Consider the following 19,761-nt stretch of genomic DNA (forward strand, 5'->3'; position numbering starts at 1 on the left):
GCTAACACGGTGAAATGCCGTCTCTACTAAAAATACAAAAAATTAGCCAGGTGTGGTGGCAAGGTGCCTGTAATCCCAGCTACTCGGGAGGCTGAGGCAGGAGAATGGCATGAACCTGGGAGGCAGAGCTTGCGGTGAGCCGAGATCGCGCCACTGCACTCCAGCCTGGGCGACAGAGCGAGACTCCGTCTCAAAAAATAAAATAAATCAAATAAAATAAAAAATTACATCTGCAACAAGCATTCCACATTTCAGCCTATGATTAAATCAGCAACGTATCCTCTATGTGCCTCACGAGCTTCCCCTAATATTAACCTATGTATAACCATAGTACAAAATTATGAAAACCAGGAATGAATACTGGCACAATATTATAATTAACTATGGACATTACTAAAATTTCACCAGTTTCCTCACTGATTTTTTTTTTTAAAGAGACAGGGTCTCCCTATGTTTTTTGTTTGTTTGTTTGTTTATTTGTTTTAAGAGACAGGGTCTTGCTATGTTTCCGAGGCTGGAGTGCAGTGGCTATTCACAGGTGCTATCCCACTACTAATCAGCACGGGAGTTTTTACCTACTCCATTTCTGACTTGGGCCAGTTCACCCCTCCTTAGGTAACCTGGTAGTCCCCCTGCTCCCAGAAGGTCACCATATTGATGCCAAACTTAATGCGGACATCCGATCGACATAGTGCATTACAGCCCAGAACTCCTGGGTTCAAGCAATCCGCCCACCTCAGCCTCCTAAGTAGCTGGGACCACAGGCCCACTAACACCTTTCTTCTGTTCCAAGACCTCATCCAGAATCCCACATTGCATTTAGTTGTTATTTCTCCTTAGTCTCCAACAGTCTGTAACAGTTCAGTCTATCTTTCATGAACCTGACACTATTAAAGAGAACTGATTATTTTGTAGAATGTCCTTGAATTTGGGTTTTTTTCTCATGACTGGAATGATTATACATATCTGATAAGAATATCACAGAAATAATGGTATATCCCATTCAGTGAATCGTATCAAGGGACTCCTGATGTCAACTGTCTTATTACAGGTGATATGAAATTTAGTGTTCGGTTATGGTGGTGTCTACTGGGTTTCTCCATTTTAAATTTAATATTTTTTCCATTTGTACTTAATACAAATTTGAGACTATGCAAAAAAAAAGTTCTTTTGTACTTAATACAAATTTGAGACTATGCAAAAAAAAAAGTTTTTGCCCACCAACTTTGGCATCCATCAAAAAAGCCTGTCTGTAGCAATTATTATTAAAGACCGAGGCACCAGCTATGTTCATTGTTACTGAAGCTTCCAGGGCCTCTCAGTAGAAAAAGCCACAAAATACAGCATATGGGGGCAGGCATGGTGGCACATGCCTGTAATATCAGTGCTTTGGGAGGCTGAGGCTGGAAGGATCCCTTGAGGCCAGGAGTTTGATACCAGCCTAAGCAACATAGCATAATCCCATCTCTACAAAAAAATAAAAATTAAAAAATTAGCTGGGTGTGGTGGTAAAGACCTATAGTCCCAGCTACTTGGGAGGCTAAGGCAGGATTGTTTGAGCTCAGGAGTTCAAGCTTACAGTCAGCTATGATTGCGACACTGCACTTCAGCCTGAGTGACAGGGCAAGACTTTGTCTCTTAAATAATTTTTTTAATTAAAAATAAAATACAGTATATGTATATATATTAACCCATACATAAACACACATCTATATTTCTGAATGTATTTGTCAATATTAAACACCAGAGTTCATACCTCTGATTCAAATCACACTCACACAGGATTTTAAGTTTAGCCGTTCATCTTTCTCTAATGAGAAACCTGAGTCTCATTCTCCACAATATACAGTCATACCTTGGTATGTGCAGGGGATTGGTTCCAGAACCTCCCCCAGATACCAGAATCCACTGATGCTCAAGTCCCTGACATATTGTGCAGTATTCGCATATAACCTATGCATATCCTCCTACACACTTAAAAGCATCTCTACTTATAATACCTAATACAATGTAAAGACTATGTAAACAGTTGTTATACTGCACTGTTTACAGAGAACGACAAGTAAAAAAAAGTCCTCCTACATACTTAAAAGCATCTCTAGATTACTTATAATACCTAACACAATGTAAAGGCTATGTAAATAGTTGTTATACTGCACGGTTTAGAGAATGACAAGTTAGCCGGGTACGGTGCCTCACGCCTGTAATCTCAGCACTTTGGGAGGCTGAGGCGGGAGGATCACGAGGTCAGGAGTTCGAGACCATCCTGGCTAACACGGTGAAACCCTGTCTCTACTAAAAATACAAAAAAATAGCCGGGCATGGTGGCATGCATCTATAGTCCCAGCTACTTGGGAGGCTGAGGCAGGAGAATGGTGTGAGCTCGGGAGGCGGAGCTTGCAGTGAGCCGAGATTGCACCACTGCACTCCAACCTGGGCGACAGAGCGAGACTCCATCTCAAAAAAAAAAAAAGAGAGAGAGAGAATGACAAGTTAAAAAAGTCTGTTCATGTTTAGTATATACACAGTTTCTCCCCAGATATTATCAATCCACAGTTGACTGAATCCATAGATGTAGAACCCACAGATACAAAAGACTGTATGTACTAATCTGTTCATGTAACGTATACACACAAAGTAGTTTCAGAACTACTAGCCCATACGCCTAACTAGCTTACAGAATTTATGTATGGTTCTTATCATTAGTATTATGATATCCAGTCAAGATACTATTTTCCAGTTATTTAGGTTCCTTGTTTTCTTCCCTATCCCCTTTCAATGTGATGATGTTATTCATTTGTAAGACAATTAGGTTAATTTCTTGTATTTTTGTATCCTACTTTGGAATCCACCCCTCATATTGTTTGGTTTTAATGATCTATTTTTTGCTTACATGAGGGGTAGGTATAATTTCAAAAAGCCTAGCTGTCACCTGTAAGTTTTAAGAGGAAAAAGCTGGATTCAGGTAAGACTTTATGTTAGGGGAGAGGAGGTTTCCTTGTCTTTGTTAAAAGTAGAAAAGATCTGGCCGGGCGTGGTGGCTCACGCCTGTAATCCCAGCACTTTGGGAGGCTGAGGCAGGTAGATCACCTGAGGACAGGAGTTCAAGACCAGCCTGGCCAACATGGTGAAGCCCCGTCTCTACTAAAAATACAAAATAAGGTAGGCATGGTGGCGCAGGCCTGTAATCCCAGCTAGGAGGCTGAGGCAGGAGAATCACTTGAACTTGGGAGGCAGAGGTTACAGTGAGCCAAGATCACGCCATTGCATTCCAGTCTGGGCAGCAAGAGCGAAACTCCGTCTCCAAAATAAAATTTAAAAAAAAAAGTAGAAGAGATTTGAACACGTCTGTATAAAAAGGAAAAAAGAAAAGTTTTAAAAAAGGTTCCTGAGGAAGGCATTCATGATGTTGAGAGTTGTAAAAACAAAAAAAAAACAGTCGTTCTCAAGCTTTCAGATCTATCTGAATGCTGGAGGATTCCAGGTGGCTGGGCCTCACCACTATTGTTTCTCATTCAGTAGTTCTGCAGACAGGCTTGACACTACATTCCTAACAGTTCCCTAGGTGAAATGTTAATGCTGTCTGTCCAGGGAATACGATTTAAGAATGAATTGGGGCTGGGCGCAGTGGTTCACGCCTGTAATCCCAGCACTTTGGGAGGCCGAGGTGGGCGGATGACCTGAGGTCCGGAGTTCGAGACCAGCCTGACCAACATGGAGAAACCCTGTCTCTACTAAAAGTACAACATTAGCCGAGCATGGTGGCACATGCCTGTAATCCCAGCTACTCGGGAGGCTGAGGCAGGAGAATGGCTTGAACCCGGGAGGCAGAGGTTGCTATGAGCCGAGATCACACCATTGCACTCCAGCCTGGGCAACAAGAGCGAAACTCCCTCTCAAAAAAAAAAGAATGAATTGGGTAGAGTAAAATCATATAGAAATATTTATAAATTGATAAACTCAGGTACAAAGTTTGAAAAAATACATCAAAATATACAGAATATCACCTATCTGTAGACCAGAGAAGCTTCAAATTTGTTCATGGTTTTTCACTTTTTTCTTTACTTTTACTTCCCCATGAACACCTTATTTTCTTACCACAAGCACTTTACATTTTTAAAGCAAATACTGTTTTCAAAAACAGATTTCTACATTTGCTTTAACTATCACAGCTTTGTTCATAATATTTCCTAACTAGTATGATTTTTGAACCTTTGAAGAGTAATGTTTATACCATTATATTTTGCAATTAAACACCACAGGCACAAGGTGAGCTATCAATGTGGGTTTACCACTCTCCCAAACATCCTTACTTAAACCTAAAAGATTTCAAGCTGACCATCACGATTGTCTATTATGTACTGAGATTTTAAGTCCCCATAACCCCTTTTAACACGGAGTCAATGTCCAGAAATCTTTTTTTTTTTGAGATGGAGTCTCGCTGTGTAGCCCAGACTGGAGTGCAGTGGCAAGATCTCAGATCACTGCGACCTCCGCCTCCCGGATTCAAGCGATTCTCCTGCCTCAACCTCCCGAGTAGCTGGGATTACAGGCGCGTGCCACCACAGCCAGCTAATTTTTAGGTTTTAGTAGAGACAGGGTTTCACCATGTTGGCCAGGCTGGTCTTGAACTCCTGACCTCATGTGATCCGCCCACCTCAGCCTCCCAAAGTGTTGGAATTACAGGCATGAGCTACTGCCCTCAGCCTTAGAAATCTTGTTTAAACATCAGAAGCACAAAGTTACATAAAGATATTCACAGTAGAGTTATACACATAACAAAATAAATAAGAGCAACGCAAATATATCCATCTCTGGAAAAATGGATATTCACAGCATATTCTTACAATAAATTACATATAATAATACCTAAAACCCTTGTTTAACTTCAAAGTCTTAGCATTCAAAGCGCCCTTAACCAGCTAAAAAATAGCAAAGAACTATGCTACATTACGAAGTAATTCACTGTATGTGGTTAAAATGGGCAATTTTTCTATTTTTCTTGTGATACTCAACTTATACAACTTGTAACAGGTGGTGGGGAGTTTTTATTAATAAGACATACAACTCATGTTTCTTAAAATGATCTTCTTTTACCTTAGTTGTATTTGCTTCCGTTTTTGCAACTCTTGGTTTCTGAGTTCTTCCAAGCGTCTGAGTTCTTCTTGACGCCTCATTAGATCTATAAAACAATGACTGCACATTAATATTTTTAGTTTCCCTTTCCATATTTTTATACCAATAAGCATAGAAGTTCTCTATCACTGGCAATATATTGGTATATTACTCATTTTATAATAACGTAAGCTGGGTAATTAAATAAATATCCTTTCTGAGCACGTTTCTTCACATATATAAAAAAGAGTATTCAAGTTCATTCTTGGCCAGGTGCGGTGGCCCACGCCTACAATCCCAGTACTTTGGGAGGCCAAGGCAGGCGGATCACTCGAGGCCAGGAGTTCGAGACCAGCCTGGCCAACAAGGCAAAACCCCAACTCTACCAAAACTACAAAAATTAGCTGGGCATGGTGGCGCGTGCCTGTAGTCCCAGCTACTCAGAAGGCTGAGGCAGGAGAATCACTTGAACCCAGGAGGTGGAGGATGCAATGAGTTGAGATTGTGCCACTGCACTCCAGCCTGAATGACAGAGCAAGACTCCATCTCAAAAACAAGTTCATTCTTGTTAGGGGGAAAATGCGTAATAAACTCATCTTGGCTGGGCGTGGTGGCTCACGCCTTATAATCCCAACACTTTGGGAAGCCCAGGTGGGCAACAGAGTGAGATGACTCAATCTCAAAAATAAAAAAAAAAACAAATAAATAAAAATCCATCTTTACACCAAGAAATTAAAATAGGTAGGCTGGCTTGTGCCTGTAATCCCAGCACTTTGAGAGGCCGAGGCAGGCGGATCACTTCGGCTGAGGAGTTCGAGACCAGCCTGAGTAACACAGTGAAACCCTGTCTACAAAAAATACAAAAATTAGGGCCAGGTGTGGTGCCTCACAGGTGGAATTTCAACACTTTGGGAGGCCAAGGCAGGCAGATCACCTGAGGTTGGGAGTTCAAGACCAGCCTGGCCAACATGGTGAAACCCCATCTCTACTAAAAATACAAAAATTAGCTGGGTATGGAGGTGCACGCCTGTAATTCCAGCTACTCAGGAGGTTGAGACACGAGAATCACTTGAATATGGGAGGCGGAGGTTGCAGTGAGCCAAGATTGCGCCACTGCACTCCAGCCTGGGTTGCATAGCAGAACTGTCTCTAAAATAAAATAACAAATTGTAATTGTTTTCAGCAGCAAATGCAAAGCCCAAACACACGCCTTCAGAGACACCAGCAGAGAGCACTTAAGAACCAGACCAGACAACCAGGAATCATGACATAAAACCCAAGGAACCTCCCTCGCAACACAATTAGCATGAAATTCCTCCCTAACTAAGCCAATGTCTTATGAAGAAGAGGAGTGAGGAGAAAATTCTTCAAAGAAGAAAGCAAAGATAAATGCTGATATAAACAAGACTTTTCAACAACAAAAAAGCATTTCCACTATCACCAATCCCTGCCATATCAAGAATAGGGGAGTTTCAGAGTAAGATAATGAAAAGTACATTTGTATTGCACATCTGAGAAGTAGTGTATAAACTTTCCACGTTAAAAATCTCCAAAGCTAAAAATCTTTGTCTGTGATTTTGTATAAAATTATGTATGTATACATGCATACATTTTAAAATAATAAAATGTTAAAATACTCTGGATGGCACAATTGCTGGTTGCTTTTATTTTCCTTTTCTCTTTATATCTGAAATGTCTAAAGTGAACAAATTACCTCAACTGAATGTTTCTTAATAAACACCTATACTCAAGAGTTGACTCATATAATACTACAGCTAAAGTTAATCTAAGGTACCAATAACCCAAACTTCATAACAATAGCAAGACAGGCATCATAACCATAACAAGGTAAATATTGTTCTCCCCATTTTACAGATTAAAAGCAGACATTTATAAATTATGCAAAAAAAGGATTCAGATAGATTATAAAGTTGCCCCAGCTATTACATGATTCAACTGGGATGCCAGGCCAAACCTCTCCTTATTCCAAAGCTCTTTCAAAAAAGTATGCCAAACCTAGTTGATCAGACTCAATTGGAAAACTTTAAAATATGCATTTGGGGATGTTGCTAAGAAAAGTCTGTTTTGGTATATGAGACAGGGCCCAGGTAGTTCTCATAATAGGCCCATACAGAAAACACTTGATTATCTGAAAAATGTTAAACATGACTGCAATTATTTTGAACCTTTATAACATAATTCTCAACCTTAAATGCTCATTAGAATTACTTAAATACCTGACCGGTATTTAAGTAATGGCTCACATCTGTAATTCCAGCACTTTGGAAGGCTGAGGCAGGCGGATCACCTGAGGTCGGGAGTTGGAGGCCAGCCTGACGAACATGCAGAAACACCGTCTCTACTAAAAACACAAAAATTAGCCAGGCATGGTGGCGCATGCCTGTAATCAGAGCTACCCAGGAGGCTTACGCAGGAGAATCACTTGAACCTGGGAGGCGGAGGTTGCAGTGGGCTGAGGTCACGCCATTGCACTCCAGCCTGGGCAACAAGAGCGAAACTCCATCTCAAAAAAAAAAAAATTACTTAAATATCTTTTTTGTTTTTTCTCTCAGAGACATGGTCTCACTCTGGCACCCAGGCTGGAGTAGAGTGGCATGATGGTAGCTCACTACAGCCTCAAAAACCTGGGCTCAAGAGATCTTCCCACCTGAGTCTCCCAAACAGCCAGGACTGACAGGCTTTCAACCTCTCAGATCTTATCACCTTACCTGTAACATTGGTATAATTAGCTCAAAGGCTCCAACAATCAAATTATCAAATAAGTACAATTACCTAATACTTAAAAGAACTATAAACTTAAAACTACCATTTTATGCTTACTAAATTATATATTTTTTAAAGTTCCTAATACCCAAAGTTTCTGATATTTCACTAAAGCTTATACATCTGTACACTGCCATGATAGTATCTTTCTAGGGAAAAAAACTGTAAAAAGTACATAACTAGAGATATCTTTTTTTCTTTTCTTTTTTTTTTTTGAGATGGAGTCTCGCTTTGTTGCCCAGGCTGGAGTGCAATGGCGAGGTCTGGGCTCACTGCAACCTCTGCCTACCAGGTTCAAGCAATTCTCCTGCCTCAGCCTCCCAAATAGCTGGGATTACAGGCGCCCACAACCGCACCCAGCTAATTTTTGTATTTTTAGTAGAGATGAGGTTTCACCATCTTGGCCAGGCTGGTCTTGAACTCGTAACCTTGTGATCCACCCACCTCGGCCTTCCAAAGTGCTGGGATTACAGGCGTGAGCCACCGCGCCCAGCCCAACTAGAGATGTCTTTATCTTTTCATCCAGGAAATTACACTCAGGAATTTTTCTTAATAAAATAAAACAAAGCCATCTACAGACATGAAGGCATCATCTACAGTATTACTTATTACTTACTAAACCAAATAACACTTTGAAATGCTTTCCTGGCTGGGCACAGTGGCTTACCAAAGTGGGAGGCTGCCTCGGCCTCCGAAAGTAATCCCAGCACTTTGGGAGGCTGAGGCGGGTGGATCACTTGAGGTCAGGAGTTTGAGACCGGCCTGGCCAACATGGCAAAACACTGTCTCTACTAAAACTACAAAAATAAACTGGGCATGGTGGCACACACCTGTAGTCCCAGCTACTCAAGGAGGCTGAGGCAGAAGAATCACTTGAACCTGGGAGGCACAGGTTGCAGTGAGCAGAGATTGTGCCAACACAATCCAGCCTGGGTGACAGAGCAAGACTGTCTCAAATTAATTAATTAATTAAAATGCTGTCCTAACACATTTAATGATAAAATTACATGAAATTATATGCTATAATTTCAATGTATCATAAATACAGGTACAGAAAAAAGGAATATAAACAAACTAAAATTTTGATTTGCTAGACTGTGAGACAGTGTTTTCTCAATTTAAAACTGCACAAGTCATGAAAACTGAATGTATAACTTCTGATCTAACAATTTTATTTTCTAAAAATACTAGTCTCTATTTTTCTTTCAGTTTTTATTTTACCTCTGATCTGTCCGGATTTATGACACTGAATTAATTTTTTTTTTTTTTTTTTGAGATCGAGTCTCGCTCTGTTGCCTTGGCTGGAGTGCAGTGGCGTGATCTCGGCTCACTGCAACCTCCACCTCCTGGGTTCAAGCAATTCTCCTGCCTCAGCCTCCCGAGTAGCTGGGACTACAGGCGCGTGCCACCAGGCCTGGCTAATTTTTTGTATTTCCAATAGAGATGGGGTTTCACCATGTTAGCCAGGATGGTCTCGATCTCCCGTCTGCATTAATATTCTTTAATCATAAACCTCACATGTATTTAAATCCTAGTATCTCAACTAGGTTCAGGCATGACTGTTCTGTTCTTCACTTGTGTGATGTTTATCCTCTGTTGATTTCTTTAAGAAGGGCTCAGAGCAACATATTTGTTTTGTTTGTTTTTTTTTTTTTTGAGACGGAGTCTCGCTCTGTCGCCAGGCTGGAGTGCAGTGGTGCGATCTCTGCTCACTGCAACCTCCGACTCCCTGGTTCAAGCGATTCTCCTGCCTCAGCTACCCGAGTAGCTCACACCTATAATCTTAGCACTTTGGGAGGCTGAGGCGGGCGGATCACGAGGTCAGGAGTTCAAGATCAGCCTGAGCAACATGGTGAAACCCCATCTCTACTACTAATACAAACATTAGCCGAGTGTGGTGGCAGGTGTCTGTAATCCAGGCTACTCAAGAGGCTGAGGCAGAAGAATCACTTGAAACACGGAAGCAGAGGTTGCGGTAAGCCGAGATTGCGCCACTGCACTCCACTGCACTCCAGCCTGGGCAACAGAGTGAGACTCCGTCTCTAAATAAATAAATAAATGTTAAAAATAAATAAATGTAATGGAGCCAGGCGCAGTGGCTCACATCTGTAATCCTGACACTTTGGGAGGCTGAGGCGGGCAGATCACTTGAGGCCAGGAGTTTGAGACCAGCCTGGCCAACATGGCGAAGCCCTGTCTCTACTAAAAACACAAAAATTAGCCGGGTATGGTGGCTCATGCCTGAGGGAGGAGAATCACTTGAACCCGGGAACCCGAGGTTGTAGTGAGCTGAGATTGTGCCACTGAACAGCAGCCTGGGCAACAGAGTGAGACTCCATCTCAAAAAAAAAATTTTTTTTAATGTAATGGGAGTTGAATCTAGAAAGGACTAAATAATTATCAGTAAAGTATAAATGAAACAATTATTATTGTAAGGTACCCATGTGTTCAATAAGAATCAACATTTACGGCTGGGTGTGGTGGCTCACGCCTGTAACCCCAACACTTTGGGAGGCTGAGGCGGGTGGATCACTTGAGGTCAGGAGTTCAAGACCAGTCTGACCAACATGCAGAAACCCTGTCTCTACTAAAAATACAAAATTAGCCAAGCGTGGTGGCGCATGCCTGTAATCCCAGCTACTCACGAGGCTGAAGCAGGAGAATCGCTTGAACCCAGGAGGTGGAGGTTGCAGTAAGCCGAGATGGCACCATTTCACTCCAGCCTGGGCAACAAGAGTGAAACTCCGTCTCAAAAAAAAAAAAATCAACATTTACAAAAATTTTCTGATACATGCATATATATTCTTTGCAGTACTGCTTTTAAAAACAAACTGAAAAGAGAAATTGTTATCAAAAGAGGATGAACTAAACTAATTATACCCATGTAAAAGAATATCATACAGCCATTAAAAATACAAGGCGGATATTTACATATATATTCATGTAGAAAGTAAAAAAGGTACAGAAAAGGTAAAGTTTTTTTTTTGGAGACAAGAGTCTCGTTCTGTCATCCAGGCTGGAGTATAGTGGCATAATTACAGCTCACTACAGCCTCAAGCTCCCAGGCTCAAGTGATCCTCCCACCTAAGCCTTCCCAAGTAGCTGCAACTACAGACACATGCCACCATGCCCAGCTAATTTTTGTACTTTTGGTAGAGATGGGGTCTTCACTATGTTACTGAGGTTAGTCTTGAACTGCTGGACTCAAGCAATCCTCCCACCTCAGCTTCCCAAAGTGCTAGAATTACAGGCATGAGCCACTACACCGAGCCAGTTTGTTTTGTTATTACGATTTTTGGGTTTTTTGCTTACAAATACACAAAAACATCTAATGACATATGCAAATTTTTTTTCATTAAAGGATACAAAAGAGACTACAGAAGAGTGATTCCTACAAAAAAGCAGAAGGTAGTAAATAGGGGGACAACTTTTCTGTATCGTTTGAGATTTCTCCTTCCATGATATGTCATGATACATGTTTCTGCGGAACCACACAACTAAGATTAATTAGTCTCTCCTCAACCTGAATGCATCCTTAGAAATGCTGGATGAAATACAAAATTGTAGGCCGGGTACAGTGGCTCACGCCTGTAATCCCAGCACTGTGGGAGGTCAAGGCGGGTAGATCACTTGAGGTCAGGAGTTCGAAACCAGCTTGACCAACATGGTGAAACCCCATCTCTACCAAAAATACAAAATTAGCTGGGCGTGATGGTGTACACCTGTAATCCTAGCTACTTGGCAGGCTGAGGCAGGAGAATTGCTTGAACCCAGAAGGCAAGAGGTAGGTTACAGTGAGCTGAGGTTGCACCACTGCACTCCAGCTTGGGCGACAGAGCAAAAGTCTGTCTCACAAAAAAAAAAAAAAAAAAAAAAAGAAATACAAAATTGTAGAACAAATGTGAGGAAGTTGTAACTTTTTAAATTTTTAAACAAACTACAACTGAAATTTACCAAATGCAGACTTTGGATCAAATAAGTACAAGTACTTCGGCACAAGTGAACCCAGAAGCAGGGAGTAGGATGCAATAGGCAATGTGATTTTCTAATATTATAAACTAAGATATTGTTAACAGAGACTTTAAATGAACACACATGATAAACAACAAAAAAACTCATGGGAAATAACTTTGCAAAATTACTCTACTTCAAACATCAAAATACCTTCAGGCAAAGTTTTCTAAGAGCTCAAGAAAAAACTGAAGTCTAAGAAAATGTTCTCTGCCATCAATATATCCTCAGTACCTCAGATGTGTCTCCCATAACTGACATTAAAGATGTGCTAAATTAGTGAATGTTATACCACTGTTTGTGGCATCAACACAAATCTTTAGTAGAGATGCTTCCACATCTAATCAACATTATTATCTAACTAGGGCACAACTGTAGGTAGGTGGGAAACAAAATGGCAGAGAAGTGCCTAGCAGGCTAAGAGAAAACAATTCATATTGAACAGAAGGGCTAGGGCAACCACAGAGCCCAGGAAACGAAATTTCAAAAATTTCCAAGATGATTCTAATGGGTAATACAATTTCAAAACCACTGGGCTGGACAAACTTTAAGATCTCTTGGCTGGGCACGGTGGCTCATATCTGTAATCCCAGCACTATGAGAGGCCAAAGTGGGTCGATCACTCGAGGCTAGGAGTTCAAGACCAGCTTGGCCAACATGGAGAAATCTCATCTCTACTAAAAATACAAAAAAACTGGCCAGGCACAGTGGCTCATGCCTGCAATCCCAGCACTTTGGGAGGCCGAGGCGGGCAGATCACCTGAGGTCAGGAGTTCAAGAGCAGCCTGGCCAACATGGTAAAACCCCATCTCTACTAAAAATACAAAAAATTAGCCAAGTGTGGAGGCACACACTTGTAATCCCAGCCACTTAGGAGGCTGCGGCAGGAGGATCACTTGAACCCCGGAGGTGGAGGTTGCAGTGAGCTAAGATCACACCAATGCACTCCAGCCTGGGCGACAACAGTGAGACTCCATCTCAAATTTAAGAAAAGAAAAAAAATTAGCCGGGCATGGTAGCACGCACCTGTAGTCCCAGGGAGGGTGTACTAGGGAGGGTGAGGTACGAGAATTGCCTCAACATGGGAGGTGGAAGTTGCAGTGTGCCGAGATCATGCCACTGCACTCCAGGCTGGGCGACAGAGTGAGATTCTGTCTCAAAAAAAAAAAAAAAAAAAATCTCTCTTCCAGATCTAACAGCTAATGAATGATTCAGTACCTTTATCTCAAATAACAACTTGCAAATTTTCCACAAAATAAAAGACAGTTTATCTTTTTTTTAAAAAAAAAAAAAAATGGAGTCTCGTTCTGTCTGTCACCCAGGCTGGAGTGCAGTGGCGTGATCTCGGCTTACTGCAACCTCCACCTCCTGGGTTCAAGTAATTCCCTGCCTTCCAAGTAGCTGGGATTACAGGTGTCCGCCACCACATCTGGCTAATGACAGTTTACCTTTAAATCTACTCTAAGATATAAATGAATTCAATTTTGTTAGAAGAGTGAACTTACAGAACTACTAAGCTTAGGGTCCAAATTAAACCAAAACACCTGACTAGTTTCTATTGTTTGCTGGGCTCGATTTTGTTTTAACGTATGTGGCATCAGCACAGCTACTCAATGACTTGATGATAATTGCTCAATAAACATTTACTGAATAGTGATGTACGAAATACTAGAACACACATACCAAAAAAACCTACACTTCATTCTAAAATAAATGAGAATTTACCCAAAACGATTTAGAGAAGAATGATCAAATTTTCACCTGCTAAGAAAAATACTGAATCTAGTATACAGAATGGTTTAAAGAAAGCCAAGATTAGATGGCAGAAACGTTCAGCAGGAACGCTACTGCAGAAATTCAGGCAGGCAGCTGTGGTACCTTGATCTCTGGGGACAGCCAAGAGAAGGTAAATTAAAAAAAATTAGCCGGACATTGTGGTGTGTGCCTGTAATCCCAGCTACTCGGGAGGCTGAGGCAGGAGAATTGCTTGAACCCAGGAGGTGGAGGTTGCAGTGAGACAATATGGCGCCACTGCACTCCAGCCTGGGTAACAGAGCAAGACTCCACCTTAAAAAAAAAAAAATACATATATATATATGTATATATATATATATTCTTGCCAATTACTAATTTTTCCTAAATCCCCATATCAATTTGTACAAATGAATCTTTTTCATCTCTACCAGATTATCCATCTGTACTCTTTCAAACTTGTAATAATAATCTCAAATAGCCAGCATTTGTCCAAATTCTTCTTCTCATCGAACAAAAAATCCTGTATGTGCCATGTCTACCTACCAAAATTTGCCTGCTATGTTTCTGTTTGCCAAGAGAATCATGTATTTGACACTGGCACAATTTAATACCTGCAAATTACCTCCAACAATACTACTTGCATAACTAAAACTAACTTTTTAATTTTTTTTTTTGAGACAGAGTTTCGCTCTTGTTGCCCAGGCTGAAGTGCAATGACGTGCTCTCAGCTCGCCGCAACCTCCACCTCCCAGGTTCAAGCAATTCTCCTGCCTCAGCCTCCCAACTAGCTGGGATTACAGGTGCACACCACCATGCCTGGCTAATTTTGTATTTTTAGTAGAGATGGGGTTTCTCCATGTTGGTCAGGCTGGTCTCGAACTCCCGACCTCAGGTGATCCATCTGCCTTGGCCTCCCAAAGTGCTGGGATTACAGGCGTGAGCCACTGCGCCCGGGAAGTAAAACTAACTTTTAATAAGTTGTGTTTTTTTTTAAAGAGAAGTTATCTGGGAAAACGGAGATTTTCACACCTAATATGTTGAGTTCCAACTTTACCTCTAAACTCCTAAATGGCACTTTACACAGTAGTACATGAATGGTACACACACTTAAAAAAAAAAATCATACCACATGTACATGAAAATCCATATTTACCTTGCCTCATTAGCATTAATTGGTGTTCATGCCTAGCTGCTTCCATTTCTGCCTCCAGTTTCTCTTTGGCTTCTCTGATGTTTCTATCAACCTGCTCACGCTGCTGCTTTTCCATTTCATCAAGAGCCTTCCATCGAGATGCATACTCAAATTCAAATGTCCCAGGTTGAGCAAAACGTGGTGGTTGTTCTCTTTCCCTAAATTAACATTAAAACATACAGAAACGTATGCTTAAAAGATAAAACAACAAATGAGAACAACAAGCACTTACAATGTCCAAGACACTGTGTGAGGCACCGTGTCTACATGAATTACCTCGTGACAATACTGTGATTACAGGCCTGAGTTTAAGAACTGCCCAAGAATGTTCAACTAATAATGGAACAATGATTCAAACTTACACAATCTGATGCTACAACCTGCGTTCTCCTAATTATTACCTGCAAAATTTCTGCTTTTGGAGGTTTCATTTTCTGGTTTTCAGTCAACAAAACATTTTACAGGCCGGGCACAGTGGCTCATGCCTGTAATCCCAGCACTTCAGGAGGCCGAGGCGGGTGGATCACGAGGTCAGCATATCGAGACCATCCTGGCTAACGTGGTGAAATCCTGTCTCTACTAAAAATACAAAAAAATTAGCCGGGCGTGGTGGCAGGCACCTGTAGTCCCAGCTACTCAGGAGGCTGAGGCAGGAGAATGGCGTGAACCCAGGAGGCGGAGCTTATAGATCCTGCCACTGCACTCCTGTCTGGATGACAGAGCGAGACTCCGTCTCAAAAAAAAAAAAAAAAAAAGAAATATTTTACAAAGGAAAGTCTGGAACATATGAATATGAATTAACTGTCTGGATCAGATGCTTTTCTAGTAAAACCAGCTAGATTTTATTGAGTGTTATGTGCCAATTAATTGGGTAGGCCCCAAAAATCAAGGCCTAACTTACTACCATTGTAGTTAATTATTTAATACCTCTTTCTCTTGATAGACTATAAACTCAACTGACAACATCAAATGTGGCTGTTAAATGCTGTACCTCAAATACCTAGAGTGCAGTATATACATTTAATATATATTTCTTGAATAAATTACCAAATTACCAAATAAAGGGCTATGAATGTATTTGAAAGTCATTTTTTTCATATATACATATATATGTAAATATTTATTTTAGAGACATATAAAAAATATGACGGATCTCAAACTCCTGGCCTCAAGTAATCCTCACTCCCCAGCCTCCAAAAGTGCCAAAATTACAGGTACAAGACACCACACCTGGCCCCCAATTTTTTTTTTCACTTTTTTTTTTTTTTTTTTTTTTTGAGACACAGTCTCACAGTATTGCCCGGGCTGGAGTGCAATGGTATAATCTCGGCTCACTGCAAACTCCGTCTCCCAGGTTCACACCATTCTCCTGCCTCAGCCTCCTGAGTAGCTGGGATTACAGGTGCCCGCCACCATGCTTGGCTTATTTTTTGTATTTTTTAGTACAGACGGGGTTTCACTATGTTGGCCAGGCTGGTCTTGAACTCCTGACCCTGTGATCCACCCATCTCAGTCTCCCAAAGTTCTGGGATTACAGGCGTGAGCCACCGTGCCCAGGCTTTCTTTTCACTTTTAAGAATTTTTGTTGTTGGAGGTGTTGCTTTGGGTTTTTCTGAGACAGGGTCTTGCTCAGTTTCACAGGAGTGTAGTGGCACAATTAAGACTCACTGCCGGATGGTAGGTCACACTTGTAATCCCAGCCCTTTGGGAGGCTGAGGCAGGCGGATCACAACGCCAGGAGTTCAAGACCAGCCTGGCCAACATGGCAAAACCCCCCCGTCTCTACTAAAATCACAAAAATCAGCCAGGCGTGGTGGCGGGTGCCTATAATCCCTGCTACTCAGTAGGCTAAGGCAGGAGAATCGCTTGAACTCGGGAGATGGAGGTTGCAGTGAGCTGAGATTGTTCCACTGCACTCCAGCCTGGGCAACAAGAGCAAGACTCCATCTCAAAAAAAAAAAAAAGGCTCACTTGCCAAATCAACCTCCCAGGCTTAAGCAATCCTCCCACCTGAGGCTACAGAGTACCTAGAACTACAGAGGTATGCCACCATGACCACCTAATTTTTGTATTTTTTGTAGAGATGAGGTACCACTATGTTTGTTGCCTGGGCTGGTCTCCAACTCCTGGAAGCAATGCTTCTGCCTCCCAAAGTGCTGGGATTACAGGTGGGAGCCACCACACCCAGCCAACTTTCAAGAAATTTTTGCATAAATATCTTCAATTAGTCTCACCTATAACAGCCTGTATTTAAAAGTACTCATGGGAAAACAATTCCCACTCCATGAATAAAAGCATAGATACCTTGCTATAAATGTAAATTTTAAATTTTATTTTGGGGTAGGGAGGTGAGGAGGGGTGGGTATGACAAATCTAGGAGAGAGAAAGGAGAAGGCTGTCACAGAGGGAAAGATGTAATAACAAGAGAGGGAAAGATATTCAGAAGCATATGAAGAAAAATCAAAGACAGCCATGATCCTAAGGACTCTATATCTGAAAAACCTACTCAGATTTTTTTCTTTTTAAAGCACTGACTGGAAAGTGGGAAAGACTGGGAGAATCTACCAACCACTAATTTTTCTAAAAGAATTGTTTATTGGTCAGCAGTTCCAAAGTCAAAGACTGACTATATTTTTAAATTATTTATTTTCTCCCAAAGGAAAAAAAAACACTGAAATAACACGATTTTTTGAAGGTGCAAGTGAATTTGAATTTTGGCTCTTATGCTTTGTGAGCATTTTCTTTTTCTTTTTTTTTCTGAAACAGTTTCATTCTTGTAGCCCAGGCTGGAATGCAATGGCGCCATCTCGGCTCACTGCAACCTCGGCCTCCCGGGTTCAAGCGATTCTCCTGCCTCAGCCTCCCAAATAGCTGGGATTACAGGCTCCTGCCACCACACCCAGCTAATTTTTTGTAGTTTTAGTAGAGACAGGGTTTCACTATGATGGCCAGGCTGGTCTCCAACTCCTGATCTCAGGTGAGTTGATCCACCCACTTTGGCCTCCCAAAGTGCAGGATTACAGGTGTGAGGCACTGCGCCCAGCCTTGTGAGCATTTTCTTCTGTGAATAAATCTAAATCTTTAGTAATAAAAGTGGGAATATAACTAACTCTTTTTTTTTTTTTTTTTGAGACAGTCTCACTCTGTCGCCCAGGCTGGAGTGCAGTGGCACAATCTCTCCTTCACCTCCCAGATTCAAGCGATTCTCCTGCCTCAGCCTCCCGAATAGCTGGGATTACAGGTGCACACCACCGTATCCAGCTAATTTTTGTATTTTTAGTAGAGACAGGGTTTCACCATGTTGGCCAGGCTGGTCTCAAACTCCTGACCTCAGGTGATCCACCCACCTCGGCCTCCCAAAGTGCTGGCATTACAGGCGTGAGCCACCACACCCAGCCATAACTAGCTCTTAAGTTTTGCTGAGATCATTAACTATATAAACAAATATTGTCTATAAAGTCTATTCTTGTAACAACCTTGTACTTCTAGTTCTCTAACTCCCAAATCCAAACGTATGCTTTATTTCAAATTTGTAATGGTGATCTATAACAAGGAAAAAGTTAAGTGAAGAGGAAATCACAGGAACCCTTTTAAAACATGACATTGTGGCCAGGTGCAGTGCCTCACACCTGTAAACCCAACACTTTGAGATGCCAATGCGGGCAGATCGCTTGAACCCAGGAGTTCGAGACCACCCTGAGCAACATGACGAAACTGTCTTTACAAAATAATTAAAAAATGAGACGGGCATGGTGGCCCACATCTGTAGTCCCAGCTATTTGGGGGGTGCTGAGGTGGAAGACTCACTTGAGACCAGGAGGTAGAGGCTGCAGTGAGCCATGACCATGCCATTGCACTGCAGTCTGGGCAATAGGGCCAGACCCTGTCTCAAAAAAAAAAAGAAAGAAAGAGAAATAGCACTGCAAAGGAAATAAGAATAGATATTAATTAGGCCGGGCACGGTGGCTCACGCCTGTAATTCCAGCACTTTGGGAGGCCGACGCAGGCGGATCACAAGGTTGGGAGTTCGAGACCAACCTGGCCAACATAGTGAAACTCCGTCTCTACTAAAAACACAACAATTAGCTGAGCATGGTTTCGTGCGCCTGTAGTCTCAGCTACTTGGGAGGCTGAGGCAGGAGAATCACTTGAACCTGGGAGGCGGAGGTTATGGTGAGCCAAGATCGCGCCACTGCACTCCAGCCTAGGCAACAAGAGCGAAACTCCATCTCAAAAAAAAAAAAAAAAAACAATAGATATGAATTATAATCAATGCTAATGCTAATGCTTCCTCCCTGAAATACTCTCCTCCCTTGCTTCCAGGACACAGTCTGATGGTTCTTCCCCCTATTCCAATGAATGAATGCTCCCTTCTCAGTCGTTATTGATTCCTTCTGATCTTCCCAAATCTACACACTAAAGAACTCCAAGGTTCAAGGTTTGGTCCTTTGACTTTAAAATATCATGTTCATAAATCCAGCCAGGACAGTTGCTCTAAATCCTAGTTATAAATCCAACTACCTGCTTGACTACACTGCTAGCACCTAGAACAGTGGCTAACACAAAGGCACTCCAAGTTTTATTTATGTAATAAACAAGTGGGCCGGGCGCAGTGGCTCACACCTGTAATCCCAGCACCTCGGGAGGCCGAGGTGGGTGGATCACCTGAGGTCAGGAGTTGGAGTCCAGCCTGGCCAATATGGTAAAACCCCAACTCTACTAAAAATACAAAAATTAGCTGGGTGTGGTGGTGCACGCCTGTAATCCCAGCTACTCAGGAGGGTGAGGGAGAAGAATCACTTGAACTCGGGAGGTGGAGGTTGCAGTGAGCTGAGACTGCACCACTGCACTCCAGCCTGGGTGACAAAGTGAGGCTGTCTCAAAAAATAGATAAGTAGGCCTTT

General features: G+C 41.9%; 1 protein-coding gene across 5 annotated transcripts in view; it reads right to left on the bottom strand.

Moving 5' to 3' along the window:
- Positions 1-19,761, bottom strand: part of PSPC1 (paraspeckle component 1) — a 105,701-nt gene that overhangs the window by 61,104 nt on the left and 24,836 nt on the right. For all 5 annotated transcript variants that reach the window (XR_010136847.1, XR_010136845.1, XR_010136846.1 and 2 more), the window contains exons 4-5: positions 14,819-15,015; positions 5,098-5,182 (exon numbers count right to left, since the gene is read on the bottom strand). Coding sequence is in view for 2 of the 5 variants with exons in the window: in XM_054529370.2 (XP_054385345.1) it covers positions 5,098-5,182; positions 14,819-15,015 (282 nt within the window). In the remaining 3 variants the exon portion in view is untranslated. The remainder of the gene's footprint in view (positions 1-5,097; positions 5,183-14,818; positions 15,016-19,761) is intronic.

The sequence above is a fragment of the Pongo abelii genome, chromosome 14 (assembly GCF_028885655.2).
Source record: "Pongo abelii isolate AG06213 chromosome 14, NHGRI_mPonAbe1-v2.0_pri, whole genome shotgun sequence".
In the NCBI taxonomy this organism is placed as follows: domain Eukaryota; kingdom Metazoa; phylum Chordata; class Mammalia; order Primates; family Hominidae; genus Pongo; species Pongo abelii.